The sequence below is a fragment of the Talaromyces stipitatus genome, genomic scaffold (assembly GCF_000003125.1).
Source record: "Talaromyces stipitatus ATCC 10500 scf_1105507295549 genomic scaffold, whole genome shotgun sequence".
NCBI lineage: Eukaryota > Fungi > Ascomycota > Eurotiomycetes > Eurotiales > Trichocomaceae > Talaromyces > Talaromyces stipitatus.
The window spans coordinates 2474603-2490971 of record NW_002990117.1 but is presented as its reverse complement, the minus strand read 5'-3'; the positions used below and the strand labels follow the sequence as shown (position 1 = coordinate 2490971).

Here is a 16369-nt window from a genome sequence, read left to right as displayed (position 1 = left end):
AATTCGAGCTAGAGCTATGTAATCCTGACCTTGAAAACCTAATACTACAGGTCAGATCAACGTTCTATCTAGGTGTTGGAACCGGAATTTTTCAAAATCTTATCCAACAATTCATGAGTCTCCAAAGCTGAACCAAATGTCGCATAACGGGACTGATCATCTCTCAAGAACGCATCATACAACCCCCCCACGTTAATGCTCAGTCGTTCGAGACCGGTCTTGTCTTCATAGTTTGCAAAAGGAACGTCGATAGCTTCGTCGGTTCCAATTCTCAATCGCAGCTTCCTTCCTGGATCTGACATTTGCCAATATACCTCAGGTACGGTAACTTCTATCTCCCCCTTGGTGCCTGTTATCAGCCACCGAATGGCGACGCCATCCACAGTGGACTTTCCACTTCTATAGCAGATCGAAGCTACTGCGCCGCTCTGCTTAAGGACACCTTGAACAAGGATATGATCTGGGGTGTTTTTTGGATGTTCTGATAATTTTATCTGTCCATCGGCGCCTACAATCGGTATCTTGTTTTTGAATGTCTTGAGGGTAGCCTGTGGTTCGACAAATTCGCCGAGAACATCGGTAAAGGAATCGAAAACTGCATGCGTATTGCTTTAGCATATCATACCACGATCAATTAACTGTCAGATCTTACAATGGCCAAAAGTGATCATGAAAGAGTTCCCGCCGCTCTTCATGTCCAAATAATACTCAGCACCTTCAAACCACACGTCCATGGCATATATCGAACTGAAACACCCCAAGACCGAAGAACTTCTCACACCGCCTATCTGTCCTGAACCCAGTATCTCTTTTACTTTTGCCACGAGCGGATCTGCGCGAGCCTGCGCTCCAACTATTGTTCTGACACCATTCTCCTTCGCCAAAGCAGCGAGTTCCTTGGATTCGTCGAGAGTAGCTCCCAACGGCCATTCGACAAAGACTTGTTTCTTGGCCAAAAGGGCCGGTTTGACGAGTTCATAGTGTTTCATAACCACTACACTGATAACTATGAGGTCAACATCTGGGTCTTTGGCAATCTCTTCTCCGCTACCGTATGCCTTGGTTGTCACTGGTAGGTTATAGGCCTTGATAGCTTTACGAGCTGCCTCTTCAGACGAGTTCGCAAGCGCGACAATGTTGTAATCCGGAGAAGAGAGCAAGTAGGGAAGATGCGCCAGTGCACCCCAAGACCCTGGTCCCAAATAGGCATCCTGCTTTTTTGAAGAGAGCCCGATAAATCCAACGCGGATAGGTGCCATGGTGGATGTAGCTTAATAAAGTAATGGAAATGTCTCTAGTCTATTTCCAAATGCTCTTCCACGCCGATAATCAGATCAAACTGTTAATTATTCTCCGTAAGGGATTCACTCCCTGATTTATAGCCATTGCCCACTTGGGTGGTTACTTCAGCGGATCCCTTCACTCGCCTCCATCCGTTCTCCATTTTACAGACCTGAATTTCAACAACATATGGGAGTGAATATAATCTACAATCACCACATAGCTATGTGTATTTTGAGGGTTGATTCACTGCGGAGCTCTGAGTAACGGAGATTGCCAGCTTCTGATTGGTTCAATCTCCGCGGATTTTCATCATTCCTGCTGACAAAGCGCCTATTCTGCAACAACGACATCCCTACCTTACATCTCATCACATCTCCGGAGAAGAAGGGGAAATAGCACTTAAGATGCCGAATACACGCAGAAAAGCCTGTCAGCAATGCAGATCATCCAAGGCTCGGTGTTCTCTTGCCTTGCCATGTTCACGTTGTGTCGATCGCGGATTATCATGTCATTATCCCACGCTAAGAATCAGGGACAGGAATAAGCCCCAATTAAATATTTTACCTGATACTACCAATTGTCCTTCGAACAACCGAGATTCTACTTCAGATACATCATATCGCCACTCAGACATTATCACCGATGCCACATCTCTAGGAGACTTCCTTCAGCCCACGGAACTTATTGATTGGAATGACGTTGGACAAAATGGTGATCTATTAGATCTTCTTCATACATCGCTTGTTGACACGAATTTTACTTCTTCTGGCTTCGACATTAGGGCATGTGGTGCAGTTCAAGCTAGTACTCTTCAATCGAGTACTAACACATCTGAAAACTTGTCAAGTTTTGTCTCGGCACTCAACTCTGCTGACACAGCCAACAATATAATCAGTGAAACTACACCTCGAGTCAATGGTCCAGCATCAACTTCAAGACGTAATCTACCATCCCGTTCGCCCCTGTTGAGAAGAGGACAATACAAACAGAGGAATAGCGTGTCAACATTTCCATCTCCTACAACTACAGCAGCAAAGACCCTGACACATAAGGTTCTTCGAGGCCAAATAAGATGCTATCCAGAGATGATGATTCGTGGAGTAGTCCTCCCTCATTTTATTCATCCTCAGTGTGTCTTGAGGGATCAGTCAGTACAGGACTGTATCTCTGATTCCGGGGCACATTCGTGTTTGCCGGAGTCATTGGCAATCTGCGCAAGTCTTATGCACATGTTCTTCACCAAGAGTGAAACAAGCAGTGAGTTTGTAAGAAGCAAGATATACGAAGAGCTCTGTCGTTTGCATCGAGAGGTAACTCCCCTTTGTCTATCAATTGCTCTTCGTTCCGCTTATAACAATCTATTAGCATACGACCTATGATGTTGAAGCTCTTTTGGCTGCGTTCCAAGCTTCTATCATATATGTTTTGGTACACAAAGAGGCTGCATCTTCTGCGAGTAGTCAATATGATGAGCCTACAAATTCTATGTTGGTCAAATGTGCGGTACGGTCATCCACTTTTTCGGGCCCCTTTTTCTGTTACTCATCTCCTATGCGTCCTATGCATAAGGGAAACACATTTCTAACACAGTTAGGAGTATTAGGATATTGGGACGCAATTACACATACTTTGTGATTACGAGTCCGTCCCTGAAGCCCCCTATGATATTCGCCAAATGCGCTCGACTTGGGTTCTATATGAAAGTACCAGAAGGTTCGTACATATCTTTTTTTCCCGTGCCTCTAACGAATTGTTTCTTGTTTTACCTGCATTATAGATCATTTTGCCTCCTCTACGGAATCGACCTACTCTCCGAAATCTCCGTCGGCGCTGCGGTAGCCCAACGAAATGGGTTTCCTTGTCGAGGATATGAGCGCGTACCATTGCCATGTCCCCGAGATTTGTGGTCGTGTGCATCAAACCACGAGTGGGCGAGGCAGTATAAACGTTTCCTTGGTAACAAGTCGTATAAAGATATTTTGAGGATCAAGGATTTGGTGTCTTCATTACAGTGTCCTACGGAAGACACTGGGACTGGGCTGTCTCTCAATGCTAATAAAGAAACGCTAGAATGGTGTGAAAGATTAGATGAATTTGGGACGTTGGTATGGATGGCTACTATGTTGGAACAAGGTTTATAGTAACCTAGGTACCTCCTAAGAACTCAACCTACCTTCCATACACTTACTTGACGCCTGTACATGTCATCACGAGTCCCTCATCTTGGAGTATATCAAAAGATGTTTCATTTCATACATGGGGGATATCCATTCACAAATGTAAGTCTAATGGCCATAAATGTTCGAAGAGGGTCTACGAGATAGCCATGGAAATGGCTGACGAACCCGATAGTTGACAACTTGACAATATTTTAGTATCACTTGGAAACGAGAGTTATGACATTGTTGAGAGAAGTTCTGGTGACTTGTATAAACATAGAGGCGGAAGGGGGCCTTTACCCTTTAAAGGGTTACGGAATTGAGTTGTGGACTGTGAGTAGAGTCGACTGTATACAATTATAACGAGCCACATTCCAAGAATGTATTCAGGAAGTAATGCCTGGTTACCTTGGAATACGAGTCTATAGCTGGGAGCTTAGATTCGGTAACAGAATAAAAGGTACAAAGAGTCCCGTGATAACCCTAACCCTTTGTCGGACCCAGGTCTGAGGCCGCCACTTCTTTTGTAGATCGGTCCATATACCCACGCTTTGTTAGGGTTAGTCTTCAGCAAGTTTTAGTCTGTTCTGAAATAATGTATATTGTTAAAGAACCCCCGTCATATCCGACTCGTGGACACTCGCCAAGCTCACGGCGTTGAGGTGTTATATCAGAAAACGAACCAATCAGAAGGCGGCGAACGAGTCAGCCATGCGAATTGACTTCCCCACGGGCTCTGAACTCCTTTTCTCCCATGCGACTACCTCTGTCACACATTTGTCGCAACATTCAGCTAAAAGGAATAGGCGTTTTGAAGTCCTTTTAAGCTGTGAGCATTAATGACGAACTCAACAGAGATCCTATGACTTCTGTCCACCTGTTCGTCGAGCTTGACTTACGTTCTCCGCCTCAGTCGTCTCATGTGGTCCTTGCTCGTGACTCCTCGCCGACCACGTCCCTGCAGTTAGTCAAGGCGCGATATACCAAGGAAGACAACAGAAATATTGATTTATCTGCTTGAATACAATTTCATAGTCTGCAAGAGCTCGGATTGTGTTTTGCTAATGAGCTTGCGCGAATGGGTTGCTCGAAGCGAAATCGTTCAACGACTCCCGTGCGAATTATTTTACCGCAGTATCAAGAAGTTTGAGATCAGAGTCGTTTCTATATAAATACGTGAGGCATTATCATGTTTTCAGCGCAATCAGGCACAGTACCTGATACAAACCCAATCCCTCAACAGAGCAGTGCGCAAACGCGGTGTGAAGTGGATGATTTTGGGCTACCCATTCGACCAAAGAAGGAGAGAATTAGTTCAGAAAGTTCCGAATCCACCTCATCAGACTTTCAGGATGCTTCGGAAGTACCGGCTTCCAACGATAATACTTCGCCTCCGACGCAAGACCTTCCAGCGACGACGAATAACCACGCCGAAATAAACAAGGGGGAGGATGGATCTAAGAGGGAGGGAGCTCAGTCTGCCGGTTCTCTTGCTGGTTTAGGCGTTACTATGGAAAGTCACGATGGTTCCGAGTCGCAAAATATCACAGAATTCGCCATTGACGAATCAGCAAACCAAGAGCCATCAGCGGGTGCCAAGGAAGAAAAACGTGCCCACACCAAAAATGATTCGATAGGTGCTTCAGAATGGTCTCATCAGAAACTCACCGAACAACACTCTGAGGAGGAAAGTGATGGCGAGGGAGAGTGGAAGGCCATGCCTGCCCTGGGTGAGATGGATCATTATGATGACTACGGCAGACTAGTCGCAAAAGGTTCAAAGCTAGACGACGATGATTATATGGGTGCTAGTGCCGCTAGTCGCGGCTATACGCGTGTGCAATTTGATGAAGATACTCATTCAGTAACCAGTATGGACGAAGATACGAGTTATCTGTTCAAAGAAAACCATGCAACCTCAGCCGGTATTGATGACGACACTCGCGATCCGCTCAGTCAACTACAGGCTACAAAGGACCTCCTAAGTGAAGGTCAGCGTATTGCCTATGTTGGCGTTGTGCGCCTTTCTATATACCAGATGACCAGTGATGTGGAAAAGATTCCTACAACAAAGTCTTCCAAGAAGGCCCTGCAAGATGCCGTGGACTCCATGAAGAAATGGGGTCAAGGCGTAATGATGCGATTGTTTGGCCATATGGATATTGACGCCGCAGAGCAAGTCATGATTGAACAACTTGCTGAACACGGAGTGCAAGCAGCAGATCTTGTCGACCCTCTTATGAAGAATTCCCGGGTCAAGAATCCGATGGCTGAAGAAGGGCGCTCAGCTGCCGGGACTCCTTCACTGAACTCGCCAAGTCTTGGAAATCAAAAACGAAATAGTTCTTCCGCCTTAAACGGGTCACCTCCTGCTTATGAGGAAACTCAATCTCCTCCGCCTTACGGTGCGGAAGGTGACGAAGTGCCGGCCGTTCAGACACCTTCTCAGATGCCCAAATCAGCCAATATAGAGATCGATCTTCGCTGGACCGTGCTCTGTGATTTATTCCTTGTCCTTATCGCAGAAGCAAACTATGACGCTCGATCCCGTTACTTACTTGAGAAGGTCGGGGAGGCAATGAAGATCTCATGGATGCAGATATGCCGGTTTGAAAAGAAAGTAATTGATGCACTTGAAATGGAGCAAGCCACACAGAAAGAGACCTGGGATGAATCAGAGCACATGGAACAGCGACGTAAGAAGGCACTAAAGTCGAAGTACGTGATTATGGGTCTGGCGACTGTTGGAGGTGGGTTAGTCATTGGCCTGTCGGCAGGTTTATTGGCTCCGGTTATTGGTGCTGGTCTGGCAGCTGGTTTTACAACCATTGGGATATCTGGGACTGGTGCTTTTCTGGGAGGAGCCGGTGGTACTGCACTGATTGCTTCTGGTGCAACACTCACAGGAAGCTACTCTGGTCTGAGAGCCTCGAATCGACGTACGGGTGCTGTGCAGACCTTTGAATATCGTCCGCTACATAACAATCAACGGGTCAATCTTATCGTCACTATTTCAGGGTGGATGACGGGTAAAGTCGATGATGTCCGGTTGCCTTTCAGTACGGTTGATCCCATCATGGGCGATTTGTACTCCGTTTTTTGGGAACCGGAAATGCTTCAGAGTATGGGTTCTACCATCAATATTCTAGCGACAGAGGTATGGTATCGATTCAAAATACGAATTCAAATGAATGCTAACAGTTAATTGCGTAGGCTCTTACGCAGGGATTACAGCAGGTCCTCGGTAGTACCATCCTGACGGCGTTGATGGGTGCTTTACAACTACCCATCGTCCTGACCAAACTCGCTTATCTCATTGATAATCCCTGGAATGTTTCCCTGGTTCGAGCTAATGCTGCCGGTTTAATTCTCGCTGACTCTATAATGAGTCGCAATCTTGGAAAGAGACCTATTACGCTCCTTGGCTTTTCTCTTGGCTCTAGGGTGATATTCTCATGTCTCAAAGAACTTGCCAAGAAGGGAGCTTACGGCCTGGTCCAGAATGTCTATATGTTCGGTGCCCCAATTGTGGCCAACAAGGACGAATATCTGAAAGTACGGAGCGTCGTTGTCGGCAGATTCGTGAATGGGTACTCGTCCAATGATTGGATCCTCGGCTATCTATTCAGGGCTACAAGTGGAGGTATCATGCGTGTGGCTGGTCTGGCGCCTGTTCTCGGCATCCCGGGCATGGAGAACTTTAATGTTACAGACTTGGTTAGCGGGCACATGAACTACCGTGCAGCAATGCCCAGGTTACTACGCGAGGTTGGCTGGGAGGTGCTCAGTGATGAGTTTGCGGAAATCGAAGATCCAGATCCAGAGAATCATGCGGAGCGACAGAGGGAACTTATTCGCGAGATTGACGAAGCACGTAGGGAAGCAGAACAGAAACCGGACAAGAAAAGATTTGGTCTCTTCAAGAAATCAACCTTGGCGAAAAAGAAAGGATGGGAAACATACGACCCGGACCAGGGAGACCCTACACCTCATCCTGATTCACCCAATTCATCGTCAGGACGCGACAGCGTCCTCTTCGATATTGACGCTATCAGGGCAGAGCTGGCTTCAGAACAGATTGAAGTCAAGCAACTCGAGTCAACTTTGCCGCCGATTACATTGGACTTGAATAACCATAATGCTGATCGACCTGAGTTACGAGCATCCAAAAGTGAAAACAATGCTGCCACCTTAGCTGACAATCTCCCATCCACCTCAAAGAGTACACCCGAAATGCCATCATTCAATTCCCCAACAACCAATGATCCAGAAGCAAAACACAAAGATTTCATCCATGAGCACAACGACGAGGCAGAAGAAGACATTCAATTGACTTTCGACACCGCATATCATGATACATCGACACCAACAATTCCACCACCCTTTCGTAGCGCAAACTTCGATAATGAATATAATTATAAGAACACTAGTAATAACAAACTGCACGACCAAGAGGACCTCTCATCAACGAATCGACCGCCCCTACATTCCGCTGCAACAATGCCCGTCGACTTTGGACATAACGCCTGGGCCGAAGGTACGAATCATGAGGAGGATGAGATCCATATGACCTTTGAATGAGGGAGAAGAAAACACGATATTGAAACTTTTATTTTCATTGCACCTGACTGCCTTTTTGGCCTGTTACCTTGTGGCGTAAGGCGAGGATCAATTGAATTTCGCTGTCAATAAGTGCATGTGTGGCCTTGTTATACTTGTTGCAGTCGGTGTCGTACTAAGCTTGCATACTAATATTTTGACGCTTTTCTGATGTTTTCCTTGATTTTGTCGGCGAAACAGCGATTTATCGAGCATTAGAGATAAGGCGTCTACTTAATCTAAATTTATTTCTCTGTTACGAGTCTTCCACAATATTTAATAAAGAGATCAGATAGTCTCTCTCAATTTCTACGATAAGAAAGCACGTGAAGATAAAACGCGTCGCGTCGAAAGTGGGGAAGCATTGCTCCTACAAAGCCCGTTCTCCTTCGCAAAGTACTTCGCAAGTAATTTGAAAGCACTTCTTAAGCGTTTAGAGCTTCCGCTTACTTGACATATGCCTTGCACGTTGAACTTCCTATTTAGGAAAGGCATTTGACAATTTGATGTGCCTTTGAGAGTTGACTCAACTGTGGCCAGAATCCAGTGTGAGTGCCTGTGAGATCTCTGTTGACCGCGAAGTAACCCTGCGACAAACCAGTTCTCATCATTCCGCCGAAAACATATTGGGAGGTTATGATAATTTGAGATTGAGACTTACAATAAACCGGGCGCAATCTATGATGGGCTGGTTTGACAATAATTGAGATGCGATACATCTGACCAGGAAGATACGATATGTCAATTATACTTGGGTTCACTACACTTGCTTGACTTGAAATTGCTACAACGGACCCCAAAAATTGAACGCTATCTGGAAATTGTCGTTCGCATCAAATAAAGCCCATTCCATAAGATGTCTACTGCGTCCAGACGTGTCGGTCAATCGAGGAGAAACCATACCGCCGGGCCGCCACTAACGCAAGTCGGGGGTAAACCTATAGTGCGGGGATCTTCTAATGATGATATGCTGAAAGAGAAGAAAAATCAAAGTCAGAAACCAGAACCCGCCACTGACGATGAGCCATTGAGTTCCAGCGAGGAAGAGAGCGAGAAGGAGGAGTCGAAGGAACGAGAAGAAGAGGAAAACCATCAACGAGAATCTGAAGTCGCTAAGGAAGTCAGACAGGAAGGTGCTGCCAAACGAAAGCGGGATGAAGGAAAGAACAACAACCCGCCTTCGAGTTCGCAGGCAGATGATAAGGACGCCTGGTTCGATCGCATATCTTCACAGAGAAGCCGAAATTCGAGTAGTCAAGCAAAGTATGGTGAATTCAAAATGCCTAGGGACTTCGACGCAGAGAAAGGCTCGGACGCGTTTCTCAGTCCAAGAAACATTGACGTCCCGCCGACACCTCGCAAGGCGCAAAAAAGGACGAACGGGTCAACTGCAAACAGTTCCAAAAACAAGGAAGAGATCGCGTTCCGTATGCCTGCAGCTTTCGAGGAAGATCTCTATGACCGTCTATCATCTCCGGTCAACCAATTTAAGGATCCTCCTGGGCAATCTCTCACAAGCGTTCCCAGTTCTGCATTTACTGCTAGAGAATTTGACTTGGACTTCGATGACGATTTATCTTCACTTAGCTCTCCGCCTTCATCGTTGTCGGAAGATGATAAGACGCCAAGCAAATCACTTTGTCCGAACTGCAACGCCCCAGTCGACTCTGATTTGCTTGGCGAATATTTGGTACAACCACATCGGCGTCTAAGAGATGACCGCCTATTCTGTGAGAGTCACAAGGTCAATAAAGCTGAAAAGGAGTGGACGAATAATAAGTATCCCACAATTGATTGGGATACATTTGACCAGCGAGTGCGAGATCATCTTCCGGAATTTGAGCGTCTCCTGGTACCTAATCCTACGACTTTCTTCCGCGGCCGTTTTGAAAGCACCCTGAAAGATGGGCAGGCCAAAGTCTTCAAAATGTCATTGGAGGATGATAGTGTAGAGAGGCTATCTTGCGGTTATTACGGTCCCAAGGGAGCAAGCAAAATGTTCGTCTCATACAGTGTATGAAGCAATCGTCAAGCTAACAACATGATTCCCAGGTTGAATTATGTAACATCGAAATACTCTGGCAAGCTCCGTCAGCTAGCGGCGACGGATAAGGTTATCAAAGCTGCCGGGGCAGCTGCATACGCGCAAGCCGTACTTGTTCCAGAACTGACTGTTTTACTCATCAAGAAGGACATGAACGTGGATAGCCAAGATGCTCGCCAGATTCTGAGAACCAGTACAGATATCGGAAACAGACTTAATCCAGCTGACAATGATCAGATCCATGTGAACGAGGATGATGAGAATAATCATGACAACAATTATACATGACGGGAAGATACATCCTCACCAAGAACAATATTATATATCAAACTATATGGTAGTTAAAAGGACACCGTTGTATTTTATGAGGCTCTGTTGAGAAATGAGCGAAACGGTCTTGAAAGCAAGAATTCAAATATATCGATTTTCTCACCCTTCTCTTTTGCACCTGGTTTCAAGAAAGCATCCGTGGATAGAAAAACTGATTACAGCAGCAAAGAAAGGCTGGTTTATGCATGAATACTCAGGTGTTCTTGCTTTCCTAGGTAGATCCGTCACTCTAGCTTAGGGCTAGGGCTTAGGGCAGTCCTGATGACGACCGTAACTTACAGATTGTATATCACAAATCGCAAATTTGAGAAGTATGACATGACAGATGGCAAGAATGACTATTGTCGAGCTGTAGGGTTTAATTCGTTCAAATTCAACCAAGTCGTAATCAAAGTTGCATCTTAGGTGAAAGGGCGAATACGGTATTTGTTTAGTTGTTTGCAGCGTCATTGAAACGAAATATGTTATTTTACCGTATTGTTCATGTTAAAATACTGATTCTGTGAGTGCTGGTATTTCTCGTACCAGACCGGTAAGCCGTGATCAGCGTACGGAGTATATTACGTATATTACGGCACCACCTGCCTAATCAGGAACGGGCGGACCCATCACGTCACAGGCCTCTTATCTTGTCTGATTGATGCCTTCGGAGTTCAGATAGCTAATCCGAACAACAACAACAACAACAACAACAATAACAACATTCTTGACCATCCCAAACATCTGATGTAGCTGGATTGTTCTTCCATAATCCAGGTATTCACAGGTGTGAGCGGGATTGTATCGTTCTCGAGGTTCTCGAGGCCCAGAAACTGAAGCGATGAAGGAAAAAGCAGACCTCAACATGCCTGCCTCGGAGACAACTCCGCTGCTGGTCGTCCAGACTGCTCCCACACGACACCGGTACCCTCATCATGCGCTTCGTCGCACATGCACTGCTCTCCTTTGTCTGGTGCTCTTAGTAGCTGTGACTCTATTCATTCTACCAACTAAGCTCTTTCCCCGTGAGGACGGAGCTTCTTGGGTTTACGGACCATGGTCCAAACCATATCCTCAATCATGGCCTCATGGAAGTGGTCTTTCCAACGCAGAACTGCGCGCAGTTTTGCATGAGACCCCTACGGCAGAGAAGATTGAAGAATGGAGTAAATACTACACGTCCGGTCCACATTTGGCTGGTGGCAACTTCTCACAAGTGCTTTGGACACAAGAGAAATGGAAGGAGTTTGGTGTCGAGGACACAACTATTGCTAGCTACGATGTCTACATTAACTATCCGCTAGATCATCGGCTTGCGCTCTTGAAGAAAAAGGGATCTGATAATTATGAAGTCACTTATGAGGCCAGTCTAGAGGAGGATGTTTTGGATGAGGACGGTACAAGTGGCTTGCGAAATCGTGTTCCAACATTCCATGGCTATTCAGCTACAGGAAACGTCACTGCTCCATTTGTATATGCAAACTTCGGTACCTATCAGGACTACCAAGACCTGATCGACGCAGATATCTCCGTCAAAGGCAAGATAGTGATTGTCAAGTATGGCGGGATCTTCCGTGGCCTCAAGGTGAAGCGTGCACAGGAATTAGGTGCCGTTGGCGTGGTGATATATTCAGACCCCCAAGAAGATGGCGATATCACGGAGTTGAATGGGTATGAAGCATACCCTGCTGGGCCTGCTAGGAACCCAAGCGCAGTTCAAAGGGGCAGTGTCCAATTTCTCAGTATGTTGTAGTCGAATTCCTTCCAATATGCCAAATGCTAACATTACCGGCTCAAGGCATTGCACCGGGTGACCCAACCACTCCTGGTTACGCATCGAAGCCTGGAGTCGAGCGACAGCCTCCAGAGCATTCTATTCCATCCATCCCATCTCTCCCAATCTCATACACTGACGCATTGCCACTTCTTAAAGCCCTCAATGGCCACGGTCCCAAAGCAGCTGATTTCAATGACTTCTGGCAAGGTGGCGGCTTAGCTCATAAGGGCGTCGACTACAACGTCGGACCGACTCCTGATGATGTGGTTATCAACCTACACAATAATCAAGACTATGTTACAACTCCTCTGTGGAATGTTATTGGTGTTATCAAAGGTGCTATTCCAGACGAGGTGGTTATCTTAGGTAACCATCGCGACGCCTGGGTTGCAGGTGGCGCCGGTGATCCCAACAGCGGCTCAGCCGCGCTCAACGAAGTCGTCCGAAGCTTTGGCGAGGCTCTGAAGGCAGGATGGAAACCTCTTCGGACGATCATATTTGCTAGCTGGGACGGCGAAGAGTATGGTCTTATCGGATCCACCGAGTGGGTGGAGGAGAATTTGCCTTGGCTCTCGGTCGCAAATGCTGTATACATTAATGTTGATGTAGCAGCCACTGGTCCGAACTTCGATGTCAGTGGCAGTCCCCTACTCAACAAGGCCGTGTACGAAGTCACGAGCACAGTTCAGTCACCCAACCAGACCGTCAAGGGCCAGTCAGTATTGGATGTTTGGGGCGGTTACATTTCCTCACTTGGCAGTGGAAGCGACTTTACGGCTTTCCAAGAATTTGCTGGTATCCCTAGTGTCTCTTTTGGATTTACAGGAGGGAAGACTAATGCCGTCTACCATTATCACTCTAACTACGATAGCTTTGACTGGATGAGACGATTTGGTGACCCCGGTTGGAAGTACCATCTCACCGCTGCCAAGATATTTTCACTGATGGGCGCCTACTTTTCTGAAAAGCCAGTTTTGGGCTTCAATGCCACGGACTACGCGGTCAATCTCCAGAAATATGTGGATAGACTCAAGTCGCATGCAGACAACCTTCCCAAAAAAAGCCATTTCAGCTTTGGACCATTAGAAAGGTCGATTTCCAGCCTCTATGATGCAGCGGTGGAATTTGATGCATATGCGGCCAAGATTGAGTCCGAATTAGGTAAAGAACAGCCATGGTACCACTGGTGGAAAAGGCTACAGCTGTGGCTCAAGGTCCGCACTATCAACACTAAGTACAAGATATTGGAGAGGAAATTTTTGTACGAGAGTGGATTGGACGGACGGCCCTGGTTTAAACACGTTGTCTTTGCTCCGGGTCTTTGGACCGGTTACGCAGGGGCGACTTATCCAGGTCTGGTCGAGAGCTTGGATGCGGGTAATATCACAAATGCGGTAGTAAGTTTTCTCTTCGGGCCATATGAGCCGTCCACTAACAGAATTATAGCGATGGAGTCAGATTATCCAAGACCGGATTGGTGAAGCGACTAAGCTGCTTGGATAGACAGTCAGCGCGATATGTTGAACGTCATGATTTTGCAGGATAAAAGATTAAATGGAGACGTTGAAGTCATTCTGAGTTTGAGGTTGTATATAAGGTCTTCTACCGACGGTTGATAAGTCGCTATGTATCCAAGCTGGAAATAGGCTGTAGATGATTGCTTGAATATAGGCCAAATTTTCGTTTAATAATATCTACATCACATTTCTTTTTTTACACGCCTAGGTACCTCGGTATCCAAGAATGAAATGTAAAGTGTATATACATTAATGTATCTAGAAGAACCTTGGAAGAAGCAGAACTATGTTAAAAGCCACACTTTTCCCATAAAAAAATGCAAACCAAACGCCATGCAATTCTGTAATCTTCCTTTACATTCTGACCCTGAAATCGACCACGAGATCATAAACATCAAAACTTGCATAAACCATGAATCATTGACGCTTTTTTCCTTCCAGTCAGAGGATTATAACTCATTCGTCGCCATCATTGTCGTCCTCCTCATCCGGCGTAAATCCATCCTTCTCCTCGATCCAAAACACAGGTATCGCCGAAATCACCGTTAATGCAGTCAAAATCCACCACGGAACAATCATATACCCCGCCTTTACCCCAGCTGTAAAGGCCTCTCCCACCAACGCAGGACCTGCAGCACGACCAATCGCACTAACACTAACCCCGACACCGTTCAAAGTACCCAGAGTCTTGAGACTGGATGCCGTATTGGTGAGTAATATGGTTGTACAGGGAAATGCGAACATGCCGAGAGTCATTTTGATCATGAGAAGTAAATAGATGACTATCATGCTGATGGACTCTGGGATGAGGACGAGGAATGGAGTAATGAAGTAGATGAATGGGAAGCATATTGCGACTACTTTGAAGCAGCGGAGGACACCCCAGCGGCGTGCAGCCATGGGGAAGAAGACGAATTGAACGAAGATGCCAGTTGCGCCATTGAGAGTGTATAATATACCGATTTTTTGAGACCCTGAAAGAGTTCGTTAGTATTTATGGAGTCATATCGGACAGATCTACCTACCAAGTCCGAAACCACTGGTGAACTGGAAAGGAAGATTTACATCTGGATTATTGACCAGATCTTGTTTGGGATGATGCAAGAAAACAGGAAAAAGAGAATCAAAGCCCATGCTATGCATTGCTAACATGCCATACACCATCAAAGTAAGGGTTGATTGCCAAGTAAAAATGGTTTTGAATTTACTCGAAGCATCCTTTTTGGGTTCGACGATATCATAGTCAGGGTTATCATCGTTTATAGTATTGGCAGTCCCGTAAGTGGGAGCTTTTGATGTATTGTCGCCTTCATGACTTGAGCTGTTCCTACTCTCTTCGTCCGAGATGAGTAGACCTGTTCGCTCATTTACCGTTGAATCGTGATGGTCATGCTGATAAGGATGTGACCTTCTTGAAGAACACGATTGAGTCAACAATCGGCCGAGAATCAGACCATAGTCGCGTTTATGTTTTCGGCTTTCCAAGGTTTCCTATAAAGTGTCAATCATCGAGTTGTTACCACCAATTGTTTCCGATACTCACCTCAAGAAACAAAAATCCCGTAGTAATGCCAATGATGAAGAGTATCGCCGAGATAATATTCGGTAAAGCGAAAGGATACTTCCGAAAGATCTCCCAATTACCAAAAATTTCCGGATGCTTAACCGCAGGATTGGCCAAAGCTCCTCCAAAAGCAGGACCGAATATACTGCCAATGGACCAAACCAAAGGCATCATACTAAATGCGAGTGGCTGAAGCTCCTTTTCACGCACGAGTTCGGCAACCATAGTCCGGATAATGCCAACATTAGCATTTCCAAGGCCTATAAACGCTCTCGAGACAAGTAACATGGTGAGAGATTGCGAGAACCCGAAGACAAGTGAAAATATCATGGTTGATGTGAGGCCTAGTAGTATCGTGTATTTGCGCCCAAATCGATCTGAGAATGTGCCCCAGGGAACGGCCATGATGCATTGACAACCGGCGACGACGGCGGATGAAATGCCGACCCATTTTGCTATTTCATTTTTGCGGACACCAACGCTTTCCATCATCTCGGGCTGTGGTTCGGTAAGTATAGATTTGCCATGGAATGAATACAGAGAACCTACTAGATAAGGCAGAACCGATGTATATACCACTAGTCGTGCTTTAGATTTTTTTGTTCATGCAACATGTTTGTGCCTCAACTTACCAGGCTCTGCGAATCGACATATTGCTGTTTTACATAAGTTAGCAGATTGGTCGGTCTCAAAGAAGTTCTAAGATAATATGAATTTACCTAATATAGTGATTTGCTTAACCGGCAGCTTGGGCCCTTCTCGCAACATCTTGACTGAAGCGAATCAACTTCTCTTTGTATTTAGGTACTCGTATAGATACATTAAAACAGTATCCAAATGATAGAACAAGGAAACGATGGGTATATAAAGCTAACTGCAAGTAAACCCTTGTAAAGTCAACCAGACAGCAACGACCACAACAACTCACGAGCGAAAAACAGAAGATGAGAAAGAAGAGAGAGGAAAGATCAAAACAATTCAATCTTATCGTTGTATTTTCGTAGATTAAGTGGGGTTCTCTAATACGCCGTCGTATTTTGATCAGGTGGCGGTAAGAGTTTTTGCGCCGATCCTGCGTATTTTATCACCTATCTGGTAATTCAATGGTAATCGGAA

The 16369-nt window shown here is 45.8% G+C and overlaps 6 protein-coding genes across 6 annotated transcripts, besides 1 other annotated feature; 4 read left to right on the top strand and 2 right to left on the bottom strand.

Moving 5' to 3' along the window:
* Positions 1 to 68: 68 nt before the first annotated feature.
* Positions 69 to 1259, bottom strand: TSTA_017680 (oxidoreductase, putative; the record flags this gene model as incomplete). The annotated part of the gene is made up of 2 exons (XM_002483883.1): positions 69 to 595; positions 653 to 1259. 2 exons carry the CDS (start codon positions 1257 to 1259, stop codon positions 69 to 71), a joined length of 1134 nt encoding a protein of 377 aa, XP_002483928.1.
* A 429-nt stretch (positions 1260 to 1688) lies between these two features.
* Positions 1689 to 3057, top strand: TSTA_017670 (uncharacterized protein; the record flags this gene model as incomplete). Its single annotated transcript, XM_002483882.1, has 2 exons — positions 1689 to 2594; positions 2650 to 3057. The coding sequence occupies 2 exons, from the start codon at positions 1689 to 1691 to the stop codon at positions 2917 to 2919; spliced, it is 1176 nt and encodes a 391-aa protein (XP_002483927.1). The 3' UTR covers positions 2920 to 3057.
* A 1575-nt stretch (positions 3058 to 4632) lies between these two features.
* TSTA_017660 (DUF726 domain protein) lies at positions 4633 to 8301 on the top strand (the record flags this gene model as incomplete). Its single annotated transcript, XM_002483881.1, has 2 exons — positions 4633 to 6600; positions 6657 to 8301. The coding sequence occupies 2 exons, from the start codon at positions 4633 to 4635 to the stop codon at positions 8022 to 8024; spliced, it is 3336 nt and encodes a 1111-aa protein (XP_002483926.1). The 3' UTR covers positions 8025 to 8301.
* A 574-nt stretch (positions 8302 to 8875) lies between these two features.
* TSTA_017650 (uncharacterized protein) lies at positions 8876 to 10374 on the top strand (the record flags this gene model as incomplete). Its single annotated transcript, XM_002483880.1, has 2 exons — positions 8876 to 10040; positions 10095 to 10374. Exons 1-2 carry the CDS (start codon positions 8899 to 8901, stop codon positions 10372 to 10374), a joined length of 1422 nt encoding a protein of 473 aa, XP_002483925.1. The 5' UTR covers positions 8876 to 8898.
* A 711-nt stretch (positions 10375 to 11085) lies between these two features.
* Positions 11086 to 11119: a microsatellite.
* TSTA_017640 (glutamate carboxypeptidase, putative) lies at positions 11089 to 13852 on the top strand. Its single transcript, XM_002483879.1, has 3 exons — positions 11089 to 12137; positions 12194 to 13569; positions 13619 to 13852. Exons 1-3 carry the CDS (start codon positions 11237 to 11239, stop codon positions 13673 to 13675), a joined length of 2334 nt encoding a protein of 777 aa, XP_002483924.1. The 5' UTR covers positions 11089 to 11236; the 3' UTR covers positions 13676 to 13852.
* Positions 13853 to 13917: 65 nt separating this feature from the next.
* Positions 13918 to 16021, bottom strand: TSTA_017630 (MFS transporter, putative; the record flags this gene model as incomplete). Its single annotated transcript, XM_002483878.1, has 6 exons — positions 13918 to 14663; positions 14715 to 15180; positions 15233 to 15751; positions 15803 to 15831; positions 15886 to 15909; positions 15973 to 16021. The coding sequence occupies 6 exons, from the start codon at positions 16019 to 16021 to the stop codon at positions 14146 to 14148; spliced, it is 1605 nt and encodes a 534-aa protein (XP_002483923.1). The 3' UTR covers positions 13918 to 14145.
* Positions 16022 to 16369: the final 348 nt, after the last annotated feature.